The following is a 13565-nucleotide window of genomic DNA, read 5'->3' on the forward strand; positions in this document are numbered from 1 at the left end:
TTTTAGCCTGCCTGTTGGTTTAATAGATCTTCCAAAACATCCAGCTCTCAATCGCCTACTTGCCATGTCCCTTTCCCAAAAGAAAATTAAGTAGGAGGGATACTTCTAGGACATCAAATATGTATACCATATGGTAACTGTATTTTAACTACTATCCAGAAAGATACCTTAAAGAGAAGATTGTTATTTAATCCAGTGACATGCTGTGACAGAACTCTGCTGACATGTTATAAACTGATTAACAGATTATTAATATGGATTTAAACAGGGGAGTTTTTTGTATCCTCCCTAGAGATACTAAGGCAAGTATTCCCCAGAGAGGTTTTTAAAATAAAATCCAATCTGTCTCTACTGTGGACATAGAGCCAGTAAATGAGATAAAGGCTCAACAGATAAGGATTTCTGGGAATGGAATGGTACATTACAAAATGGTAGAAGTCCAGTTTGTGAAGTATGTCTCATAATTAGGACATATTTTACTATTTACCTAAGCCCTTGTTATTAGTCAGATGTCTTTCTCTAACTTTACAAAAGCCTGGGAGTCAGGGGTTTAGAGTTCACTTGTGGATTGCATTGAACATGCACACTGGTCTCGGTTTCCATGTCTGGCAGGAGTTGGACTAGACCATCTCTAATTTAAGGTGTTCTTCAACTTTCGTTTCTCTGAGAACTTTGGGGATGACCTAGCTATGTTTAGAGTATGCTTTGCCTTTGTTATGAAAGACTGAAGGTGAGAATTATAAGTAAAATTAATTTTACTAGCACAAATTTTCTGCGAATTAAGGTTAAGGTGAAAATGTTCTGTGAGAAAACCACATGATGGGTTATAACCAAGGAAACAGAACTATAGGGAAACTGTGGCAGAAGAATGGCAGTAAAGGGGATTTGCCCATGATTGTAAAGTTATGGACCTTTTTTGTTGCTTTATTGCAGATTTCTCACTGAAATAGTTGTAGTCAATAAGGTTATATCTTCAGGTATACTATACCATTTTATATAAGGGACTTGAGCATCTGTAGATTTCGGTATGCACAGGGAGTCCTGGAACAATCCCCGGTAGATACCAAGGGACAGCTGTACTGGAAAATCTGCCAGGACTGATGCACCTAGAAAAATATACAAGTTGTTCTTAAAAAGAAGTATTTGTACATATTATTCCTTTACTTATTGTATTTTTGTGGGGGAAATCAACAAACAAATAAATGAAATCATGGAATTTCAAGTAGTGTTATGTACTATTTTTAAAAAGCTAAGTAAGGGGCTAGAGAGTAACTAGTAAGGAGGGGTGCTTATTTTAGAGTGGTGAAGGAAGGCCTCTTGGAGGTGGTGACTTGTGCCCTGAAATGAAGGAGGTACAGGTGCATGGAAAGGTCCAGAGGACTGTGTGTTTCAGGACGATCAACTAGCATCTGTAAAGACCCCAAGGTGGGGACAAACTTTGGTGTGTTTGAAGAATGTTTTTTTTTCTCTTCATCCCATTCCTCTGAGACTTCAGTGCTACCTACTGCACCAATGTGCCTTTTTTCATGGTTATACAAAATATCCGTCTCTCTAAATAGTATGATGGGGACTTCCCTGGTGGCGCAGTGGTTAAGAATCTGCCTGCCAATGCAGGGGACACGGGTTCAGTCCCTGGTCCGGGAAGATCCCACATGCTGCAGAGCAACTAAGCCCGTGAGCCACAACTACTGAGCCGTCGTGCCAACAACTACTGAAACCTGCATGCCTAGAGGCTGTGATCCGCAACAAGAGAAGCCACCACAGTGAGAAGCCTGCGCACCACATGAAGAGTAGCCCCTGCTCGCCGCAACTAGAGAAAGCCTGCACACAGCAACGAAGACCCAGCACAGCCATAAATAATAAATAAATAGTGTGATGGAAAATTCTCATTCCCACCTTGCCTTGTAGCAGCATTTGACAAATTTGAATACTTTCTGCTGCTTCTTTTTTTTTTTAATAAAATTTGTCTTTCCAGCTTAGTTTTCTTCTAATTTTATTTTTTAATTTTTTTTTATCATTCTTTTGTAAAAAAATTTATTTATTTTATTTTTGGCTGCGTTGGGTCTTTGTTGCTGCGTGCAGGCTTTCTCTAGTTGTGGTGAGCGGGGGCTACTCTTTGTTGCGGTGCACAGGCTTCTCATTGCGGTGGCTTCTCTTGTTGTGGAGCACGGGCTGTAGGCACATGGGCTTCAGTAGTTGTGACACACAGGCTCAGTAGTTGTGGCTCGCAGGCTCTAGAGTGCAGGCTCAGTAGTTGTGGCACACAGGCTTAGTTGCTCTGTGGCATGTGGGATCCTCCCGGACCAGGGCTCAAACCTGTGACCCTGCATTGGCAGGCAGATTCTTAACCACTGTGCCACCAGGGAAAGCCCACTTTCTGCTTCTTGAAATGCTTTCTTCACTTTGCTCCCAGGATACTTCTCTTTCTCTTTCTCTTTCTCTTTCTCTCTCTCTCCCGCCTCCTCCTCCCCCTCCCCCTCTCCCTCTGTCTCCCATTTCCCCCTCTCCCTCTCTCTGGTTTTCTTCACAGGTCCTTTTCCATTGCTGCTTTTGCACCTCTAAATGTTGTAGTTCTCTAGGGCTTAAATTTCAGCCCCCTCCTGTACTTAACCTGGGTAGTTCAAGTTTCATGTCTGTAAATACCATCCACCCATCAGTGTTCACAAATTTGAATTTGTGATCTTGACCCCTTTCCTGAACTCCACACCTGTGCATCCAATTGTTTTTCTATATAGTTTTCCCACATACATATTTGTATCCTGCTTAGGTTACCACCAGTAGAAGTATTCTTTCAAGGCCAGTCTAAATGCCACAGCTTACATGAAGCTTCACCTGATACCTTTTGATGGTCCTCAAATCGAGTTTAGAGATCAGTTTAAGGCAGAAAGCAGAGGAATTTTATATTGTATCATTAACAGAAATTTCTTAATGGGGGGCTACTAGCAAAATTGGTAAAAAGGAACTTCTTATGTTAAATGACATTTTCTATTGAAAATGTATTATAAAAATGCTAGGGTGGAAATAGGCAAAAATGTTAAGGTAAGGTTGTTCATCCAACTGAATTATATTCACGAAGGAGGAAATAGAAAGTGTATATTACTCAAGAAAGGTGGTTGTGGTGGGAGGACAGTGAAAAGGTGTTTTCAGTTGGCAGGGTGAAGGGAAAAGTACTCTTAGAAGGCGCGAGACTGGGTTGTTTGTGTGCTTAGAAGAGGAGTCCGATAGAAAAAGAAATGGAAAACAACGGAGTGAAGGACGATGAATGATACATCAGAATTATTGAGGAAGGGCCAGGGGAAAGGGATCACATATCCCATCTGCCATTAAAATCTACTTTATTGACAGGACATCTCAGTTTTTCCTAATCTTTTGCTATTATAAGCAATGCTGCATTGAATAACCTTGTACATAATTTTGTACTTGTATTTATAATTCCTATAAGTGGGATTGCTGGATTAAAGCATGTATTTAAGATTTTGCTAGATATCACCAAATTGCCTGCCAAAGGGATGGTAGCTGTTTGTATTCTCACCAGCTATGTTGTATAAGTTCTTCATTGCTTTACAAGTTTAGAGTTCAGATATCTCTCCCTCGTGCCCAAATATAGAAAGAGAACAAAGTGTTTTAAATATCATTTAAAATATCCTACACATAAAATTTTCATGCTGTTTTCTGGACCTTGGTTAGTATCACTTTGGCAATGATTTCATAGATTCCATCTAGTTTCACATGTACACATATATATGTATATATACACCTATATGCACCTGCACATGCCTAAAGACGTGTGTGAGTGTACACATATGTATATATACTCCGAAAAAGTATTATTTTTTCCTTTAGAGTCTCCTGGGTTGTTGGTTATTAGTAGAATGTGACTTTTAGAACTGAGAAAAACAATTTTAGCTAAAAAGCAATTGGATTGATACCTACTTGTGAAAGTTTTAAAGAGTACTTTTGAAACCACATGACTTGAAATACTTCAGTGGAACTGCTGTGAGAAGGTCTTGTTAGCAGGGTTTGGTATATAAAGCCAGTGGTCAGTGTGTGCTGCATTCGTCAGGGGACGTGCTTAGCATGCAGAATGGAAAATTTCTGAACAGAGCCAGCATTATTGTTTAGAAGAATTTTCCATCCTCCTCCATTTGTGTTAAACTGTTCCTATTTCTTTAGTTTTCCCAAGCTTGAATCTCTATAGTAGTTAAACCTTATTCCTGTGTCTTTTGTGATTAAAGATCCTGTTGTAAAACGCATGTGTGATTTTAAATTTCACAACAGTTAAAGCTCTTGGTTTGTTTTGTTTTGTTTTTAACTTTTCATTTTGAAACATTTTAGACTTATAGAAAAGTTGCAAAAATAGTACAGAAGGAACGATACCCATCACCCACCCAACATTGGTATGTTAACTAACCATGGTAAGATTATCAAAACTAAGAAGTTAACTTTGGTATAATACTATTAGCTGAACTACAGACTTGTATTCAGATTTTGCCAGTTTTCCCACTACTGTTCTTTTTCAGTTCCAGGATGCAATCCAGGATCCCACATTGCATTGAGTTATATGTTTCCTCAGTCACTTCTAACGTTTGGTGGTTTCTCAGCCTTTCCTTGTCTTTCATGACCTTCAGGCTTAAAGAGTACTGGTTAGTTATTTTGTAAAATATCTCTCAATTTGGGCTTCTCTGATGATTTCTCATGATTAGATTGAGGCTATATATTTTTGGCAAGAATACTGTAGAATGCCGTAGTGGTGATGTTAACCTCGATTGCTTGGTTCAGCTGGTGTGTGTTGGATTTCTTTACTGTAAAGTTACTGTTTTTCTGTTTATAATTTAATTAATATCTTGGTGGATATATTTTGAGACTGTGCCAATATCCTGCTTCTCCTTTTTAGTGTGCATCAGTGAATCTTACCTACAATAATTATTACTGTGGTGTTGTAATGCTTATTTTCTATTTTCTTCATCCTACATTTATTAACTGGGGAGGGAGAGCTGCTCACTCCCTCCCTTCTTTCCTTCATATTTGAACTCAAAGGTATTATTTTGTTCTGTAGGTTATCCAATGCTGTTACTATTTATTTATTTATTTATTTATTTATTTAGGCTGCTTTGGGTCTTCGTTGCTGCACGTGGGCTTTCTCTAGTTGTGGCGAGCGGGGCCTACTCGTCCTTGCAGTGTGCGGGCTTCGCATTGCGGTGGCTTCTCTTGTTGTGGAGCACTGGCTCTAGGTGCGCAAGCTTCAGTAGTTGTGGTGCACAGGCTCCGTATTTGTGGTTCGTGGGCTCTAGAGTGCAGGCTCAGTAGTTGTGGCGCACAGGCTTAGTTTCTCCCCGGCATGTGGGATCTTCCCAGACCAGGGATCGAACCTGTGTCCCTTGCATTGGCAGGCGGATTCTTAACCACTGCACCACCAGGGAAGTCCCATTACTATTTATTTTGTTGCTCAAAGTGTTTCAGCCTTGGACATCAGGAGCTCTTTCAGGAGTCATCCTATACCCTTTCGACATGCCCATACTCTTTTGAGTCCTTCCTTCCTGACACCATCAGATGCTCCAGGCTCTTGCATTTTCCCTGCCCCTGCTGTGCAATCAAGTGCTTCTCCAAGAAACCTTGGTTCTGTTTATTGGAGAATGGTATTTAGGAACCAAGATCTAGGCACTAAATGTGCTTACTGGTTGGAATGTGATTGCTTTGATGCTTATGTTGGGTTTTTCCATTAGTTTATAGTATACATTACCTCCTTTTGGATTTTTATATTAGTGTTTACAGTAGGGTAAGATAAAAATAGAATTTTAAGAAAAATGGATTACATGTTGTAATATTTCAGGTTGGTTTTGCTTGGGACAGAGGGTAAGGAATTTCTTCTATAACTTCAATTTTTATTTACAAACTTTCCCACTCACATATATCCTCATTAGATAACTTCAGGAATCATCCACAGCTGACAGTTGCAGTTTGAAGGGAAAAGGGAGTTAAGATTTACTCTTCCTAATATTTTGGTATTTGTGCATTCATTTATTCATTCATTTTTATTGAGGTATAACTGACAAATAAAATTATAAGATACATACTTTCTCCCCATTTAAACTCTTGCTTGGAGAAGAGGCAGTGGAATTAGTTCTTTCTTAGTGGGTGTTAATCAGTGAGATTTTTTCCTCTTTTTGGCCTACGTATTGTGTTGTTTATTGACCAAGATGCTAGTGTATGTTGAGAATGAAAAATGGTAAAACTCCAAATAAACAACACTATTTAAAAACGATGGTATTTAAAGCTTATGTTTCTAATGTGACTTTTTTTGAAGTAATTGTCACATGAGTATTTATTACTATTGATACTTAACGTTTAAACAAGCTCTTAGAATAGGAAAAATAGCTCTAAGTATTTCCTGTTGAAGAAAAATTACCTTGCTTTTTGCATTAAAAAACTTTGATGCCTACCGGGTCACACACAATGCCAGATGCTAGAAATGTTGTAAAGTTGCTCAGAGTCCAAATATTTTAGAAAGTGGGCTTAATAATTTTTTTAAAAAGTCATATTAATAATGTTTCACAATCAAATAATATCGAAAATCTAGAGTAAAAATGTATAGTTGTCCAACTCTAAATTCCATTCCTTTGCCTCAGTCATTGTGAATAGTTGGTGTATCATTCATACCCTTTTCTTTATATCTGCACATAGATAATACATACTCATGTATGTCTTTGTAAGATAAATGGGTTTAGGGACTTCCCTGGTAGTCCAGTGGTTAAGACTTAGCCTTCCAATGCAGCGGGTGCCAGTTTGATCCTTGTTCAGAGAGCTAAGATCCCACATGCCTTGTGGCCAAAAAAACCAAACCAAAAAAAACCGAGAAGCAGTATTGTAACAAATTCAATAAAGACTTTAAAAATGGTCCACATCAAAAAAAAAAAAAAAATCTTAAAAAAAAAAAAAGATAAATGGGTTTATGCTCTAAGTATTTCCTGCAGCTTGCTTTTTGTTTTTCATTTAAAAATGTATGTTCACAATCTTTTTATTTTTATTTAGAGAGTTATTTACCTAGCTTTTGATGAAATGATAGTTGAGAAGAGTTGAAGATGAGAATCCAGAATCAAAGATCATGTAAACAGATATTAAGGGAGAGGCAGTCTGGTTTGTATAAAGTGAATCATGCTATGGTATATTAAATGGAATATCATCCAACTATATAATAGAATGAAATCTTGCCATTTGTGACAACATGGATGGACCTAGAGGGTATTATGCTAAGTGAAAAAAGTCAGACAGAAAGACAAATACCATGTGATTTCACTTATATGGGGAACCTAAAGAAACAAAACGAACAGGCATAACAAAACAGAAACAGACTCATAGGTACAGAGAACAAATTGGTAGTTGCCAGAGGGGAGGGGGCATGAGGTGATGAGTGAAATAGGTGAGGGAGATTAAGAGGTACAAATTTACATTCATGAAATAAAGAAGTCAAAGGAATGTAATGCACAGCATAGGGAATATAGTCAGTAATATTGAAATAACTGTGTATGATGACAGATGGTACTTAGACTTATCGTGGTGATCATTTTGTAATGTCTAAAAACATCAAACCACTATGTAGTACACCTGAAACTAGTATAGTATTGTAAGTCAATTATATTTCAATTAAAAAAAAAAAGTGAATCATGCCTTGCTCATCTGTGGATTTTTTTGTGGGAATTAACAGAGAGCTAGGAGAGCTGTATTTTAGACTTTTCAAAAGACTTGGATGGATTTCCAGACTAAGAATATTTAAAACTGGAAGTTGCTTTGTGTTTAAGAAAAACACTTTTGTCTCAAAGAGAGCAAATGTACAGATAGAAATAAAGAATATGAGTAAATAGATGTTTTTGTGAAAAAGGACTTGAATCTTGGTTACCCTTCGATTGTTAGTGATCTCTAACAGTTTCAGAAATGAGGGGGGTGGGGGGGAATAACAGTGTGGTTAATGTTTCCAAGTATGCTAAATTGGAATATTTATTATGTTAATTACTCAAGATGATTAGGATAAATTTCAGGAAGATTTCACACAGCTGTGTGAATAGAAAAAAGGGTTAACTGATAAACTGCTTATTGACAAAGTATAAGGTAAGACAAGACCCAAGAGGTGGCTTTTGAGTCATGATATGGCTTAAAATAGAGGCTTAAAGGAGGTCATTTTAAGTCAAAACAAAACAAAACCCCCAAACCCTCATTTTAACAAAGTAGATAAAAGAGATGCATCTTGTTATCCTGAGAGGTAGCACAAGCCAAAGATACTTAAAAATATACTAACACCTAGTAAATACATGATTTTTTTTTTTCTCTCTTTTATAATCTTTCCCTCTTCCCAGGTCAGCAGTAGTCCTGAACCTCTGAAGGCTATAGAACAGGAGGTGAGAATGGGGTTTCAAAACGTTTTGTAAATAGTAAATGAAAGTGATTAACTTTTGGTTACTTTCTCAGTTGCTATTTTCAAGACATCAGGTGCTCAGTTTGGAAGACTGCTGATGTTATTCACTGAAATAAAAAAGAAAATTATTTCTTCTACAGTGGTTGCTAGGGCTTTACTGTAATCTGTAATTTACTCCTTCTCTAAAGTCAGCATTTTGAAACAAAGGAGAAAATAATAAGTAAATCCTATGGAAATTCAGCCTATTTCTATTTATCCAGCTCTAGGTAAGAAAACATGTATGCTTTGCACAAATACCTTCCTCAGGGCAGAATGTACATAACTTGTATGTATCCTGGAGACAGCCTAGTATGTCATTTTACCTTGGGCTGCCTCCCTATTTAAACAGATTTGTTCAGCCCCAGTCAGGGCACCATTCAGCTTCATTCATCTTTTGAGAGCCTACTTCATGTCAGGCTTGATATGCTAGGCCCTGGGGATATAAAGACAAAATAAGACTTTCTCCTACCCACTAGGTCAGGGTTAACCAGGGTAAGGTCTTCAGCAGGTCCATGACAGTGGAACAGTGTCTTTTTCAGAAATATCTTCAGAGGTAGGTCATAGATGCCTCTCTAAATTTTTTTGAACCTACAGTATAATTTGCATCCAGACTTATTTCAACTAAATGTGTCTAGAATTATGCTTCTCAGTGTTTCTTTGGGTCAAAGACTCCTCTAGGAATCAAATTAAAGATATGAAGCTCTCCATAAAATACTTGTATACACAGAATTTTGTGATTCTCTTATGGTGTAGAGTTGTAAATCAAAAGAGTGTTAAAACTACTGCTTTGGACACAACTTTAACTTGGGGAGAAAGAAATGTAAACATAGAAATTAAATATAAGGTGATGTGTTATAGTGGGTATCCATTGGGCTAGTTACTTTCTGTAATTTTGTCTTTTACTTACATTAGGCTTAAAATCTTTGAAGCTAAAGACAAACTTATGTAGCAGAGTTGCTTGCCCCCTTTTTAGCTTATTTCAGATGAAATCAGGCGGCTACCTAGGAAAACAGTATATTGGAACATTTCTAAGTTGTCCTTAGTGGGATAATTTATTTTTTTAGTTGTGAACTTACTTTATAGTCTTTCTGAACATAAATAGTAATGGGGCAATGCCAGATAACACATGACATATGTATTCTATACAGCACTGGGTACAGGAGGCATTTGATGAATGGAACATCTGAAAGTATTTTGTAAAGGCCTATAGACTTTTAGCCTGATAATCTAAAACCAGTAGGAAAATAGCACAAAGACCAGATGGTTTTCACTATGGTATCTCAAGTGAAGCTAAAAGTAATGACACCTGTTCTGTTTTTTTGTGTGATAAAAAACGTATAACATAAAATTTACTATCTTAACCATTTTTAAGTATACAGTTCAGTAGTGTTAACAGTATTCACATTGCTGTGAAACAGATCTCTAGAACTTTTTTGTCTTGCACGTCTGAAGCTCTATACCCCTTAAACAACAACTCCCCTTTCCCCTCTCCCCTCAGCCCTGGCAACTACCACTCTACTTAGTGTTTCTATGAATTTGACCAATTTAGATACCTCATATAAGTGGAATCATGTAGTAGTTGTCCTTTTGTGACTGTCTTATTTGACTTAGCATAATGTCCTCAAGGTTCATCCATGTTGTAGCATGTGACAGGATTTCCTTCCTTTTTAAGACTGAATAATATTCCATTGTATACATACACCACATTTTGTTTATCCATTTCACCCCTCGCTGGACATTTGGGTCGCTTCTACCTCTTGGCTACTATGAATAGTGCTGCTGTGAACATGGGTATACAGATATCTCTTTGAATCCCTATTTTCACATCTTTTGGTTTTATACCCAGAAGGGGTAGTGCTGGATCATGTGGTAGTTCTATTTTTAATTTTATGAGGAAACTCCATACTGTTTTCATAGCAGTTGCACCATTTTACAACCCCACCAACAGTACACAAGTGTCCTAATTTCTTCACATCTCACCAGCACTTGTTATTTTGTTTTGTTGCACAAGCGTGCCATTCCTTTATAGTTATAACACTGGAACCCCAAGTCAGGTTGCTCGTTTTTGTGGGCATTTTCCAGTGACATGAAAGCCTACGATGTAAGAGTTTCTAAAAACTGAAAGAGTGGGAATGGGGTTACAAAACAAGTAATGTTTATCAGAAGGAGACTTGACCACCTGGTAAGTCTCCATTTTTGGCACCCACCTGTGTCATTGAAGAGGATATCTTAATGGCATCAGGCAATTGAAATTGATAGGCCAGTGGTCTTCAGATAAATAAAGCAGCATTTGTAGTCAAAACTATTAGCCAAAACAGTACACCTGGCGTATGACCAGCATAAAATAGGAATTAGAGGTCTCCAGAAGTCACAGATTGAATGCGAAACAACAGCATGCAACTCCCCTATAACTTTATGTTGAATAATTTATGTGAATGCTTCCAGTTTCCATTTAGGTCCTAGTAAAATATTTTCCCTCATTTTGTACCTGGTATCATATGAATTTATTGTTGACCAAAAGTGATACATTTTATCTTTTAGCCGGCTAATATTTAGGTTTGTCTTTTTTCCTTCTATCTTTAGTTGGAGGCATTGTTAGTGACAGAATTTCATAATTTCTTCCATAGGAGATACAATATAAGAATATTGTGCCCTTGGTCAAACACATGACAGAGACTTCCCACCTCATTGCTTTCCTGCTAATCTTGGGAGCTTTATGTCTCCACTATCTGGGAGACCAAGGAGAAATACGTCTTTTGAAAACTATTCCCTAAAATTCAGAGCTTTTTCCTCTTCAGCTCTCATGGTCTATCCCTGGGATCCAGCTATCAGAAGTGCAGCCCACACTGTGAGCTATTTTAATGTGTGTAAAATATTTTTATGTGGTAAAAGTATAAAAGGGAAGCGAGTTACAGATCAATAATCTCATGTTATTTGGATAGCATTTTAAAATATTATCTTCTAAGCAGATCCTAATTTACCACTTCCTTGTAGCCCTAAATCTTGAGATCCCCTGAAGTGTCAGGGTCCTTTTCCTGTTTTAGGTTCAGCTCTCTCCTGGTTACTTTATTTCATACTCCCAGATCCACAAATGATTTTGGGGAAGAGGGCTTTTGCCAAGCTGTTTATATTGTGAACTTTTAAATTACTATATAATTTTTTTAAAGGTAAAAATAGCTAGACCTTGTGGGGTAGGGTGAGATGAAGGAAGAGGAAATAATTTCTCTACTTGACTTTTATTTGAGATGGAAATGGAAATGACAAGGTCAAGATCGACATCCAGTTATTTTTCAAATAGCTTCAAAGGCGTATAATTTTCTCATTCTAGATGAACTTGATATTCTCTAGGGCTTTCTGAATCCATAGTCTTGATGGGTTTAAGCGCTGTCCATCAATACTTCATCGGAACCTGGACTCTTTATATTAATTTTTAAATGTAATTTATACTTTAAACTTTTAAAGCTTGGGAATTCATGTATATGATAACATAAATGTGAATTAGCCAGGCTGTTAGATTAACCAAAATAATGCCACTTCTATTTTTTCTGTTAAATAGAGTACACATCAAAACAAAGACCAAGAGAGTGGTACTCAGGGTGACTTCTAGTTGTTTTCACTATAGTCCTCTTTGGCTCCAGAAATATTATTGTCAGTTTTCCGGACTCAACTTCTAGCAAGCTAATTCGCTTGATGAAATTTTTATCAGATACTTTTATATTAGGTGCCAGTCTCCAGCTCCAGGAAATAGTCAAATAATTTTGTCTTTTAATTTTAACAGGGGAGGAGGTGATAGAGGATTGAACTGTTAATGTGTTTGATTTGTCTTTCTTCCCATTGGATATCAGCTCTGTATTTGAGATGCACAGAAGAAAATAGTTGGCTGTGTAATTCAGCTAATTTTATTAGCATACAGTTAATATTGCAATATTTGTAATCAAAGTTATTTTAAACACAAGGCAATAATGAATGGATAGTCCCAACTCATAAATAGTATAAATGGTTTTCTTTTTCTCAAAACTTTCAAATTGAAAAGAGAATTTCATCTAGTTATAGTGAAACTTACTCTCTCTAGTCTCTTTATATACCTAAAGAAATTGTTTTTGAGGGACTGCCCTGGTGGCGCAGTGGTTAAGAATCCACCTGCCAATGCAGGGGACACGGGTTCGAGCCCTGGTCCGGGAAGATCCCACATGCCGTGGAGCAACTAAGCCTGTGCGCCACAACTACTGAGCCTGAGTGCTGCAACTACTGAAGGCCACGTGCCTAGAGCCCGTGCTCCACAACAAGAGAAGCCACTGCAATGAGAAGCCATAAATAAATTAAAAAAGTGATGAAGACCCAACGCAGCCATACAAATAAATAAATAGAAATTGTTTTTGAGACCATACGTCATATATAGATTTATATTCTGAATTTTATAATTTTTTTCTACTTAAAAACATATATATTTAGAAGTGCTAACAAGAGCATAGTAAAAGCAAAAGTCACTCATTATCAGACTACCCAGTGGCAACCACTTTTAGAATTGCCATGAGTGTCCTGACATAGCTCTTTCTAGCCATTCTTAGTTGATTATACTATACAGAACTGTTTTAGTCCCCAGTCTCTTTGCAGAATATTGTGAATATTTTCCATCTCAGTAGGTATTCTTCTACAACACAGTTTTTTAAATTGCTGCATAGTATTCTGTTGTATGGATATTCTATAATTTTCTTAATTTCCTATTTTGGAGCATTTAAGTTGTTTTCAGTTTTTTGCTGTTATAAATGACATCCTCTATTCATCTCTGATTATTTCCTTAAAAGTATATATATATATTTTCCAATTTAACATAACATTTTCCTATGTCACTGAAAATTCATTTTAAGTAAGTATTGTGTGCTAATATGGATATGCCACTTTATTTTTCTTTTGATAGATTCAGAATCTCAGATGAGATTTGTTTTTGCTAAATGGATCATCTGTCATGGATATATATGTTTCTTAAAATGATGATGAGCAATAAATAATCAGTAGCTGACCAACTATTATAAAAGTCCAAGTACAATATAAACTGTCAGAAAATGAGACTAGCAAAAATTTACTAGGATACGGTCTTCAGCAAATATTTGGGTTTTAT

The 13565-nt window shown here is 36.9% G+C and overlaps 1 protein-coding gene across 7 annotated transcripts in view; it reads left to right on the top strand.

The window, feature by feature from the left end:
• SPAG9 (sperm associated antigen 9) overlaps positions 1 to 13565 on the top strand; it is a 152005-nt gene that overhangs the window by 89564 nt on the left and 48876 nt on the right. For 3 of the 7 annotated variants that reach the window (XM_059908973.1, XM_059908974.1, XM_059908977.1), the window contains one exon: positions 8349 to 8390. The exons of the other annotated variants lie outside the window; for them this stretch is intronic. In XM_059908973.1, the coding sequence (XP_059764956.1) occupies positions 8349 to 8390 (42 nt within the window). The remainder of the gene's footprint in view (positions 1 to 8348; positions 8391 to 13565) is intronic. 7 annotated transcript variants of the gene reach the window in all.

Source organism: Balaenoptera ricei, chromosome 20, assembly GCF_028023285.1.
Source record: "Balaenoptera ricei isolate mBalRic1 chromosome 20, mBalRic1.hap2, whole genome shotgun sequence".
Taxonomy (NCBI): domain Eukaryota; kingdom Metazoa; phylum Chordata; class Mammalia; order Artiodactyla; family Balaenopteridae; genus Balaenoptera; species Balaenoptera ricei.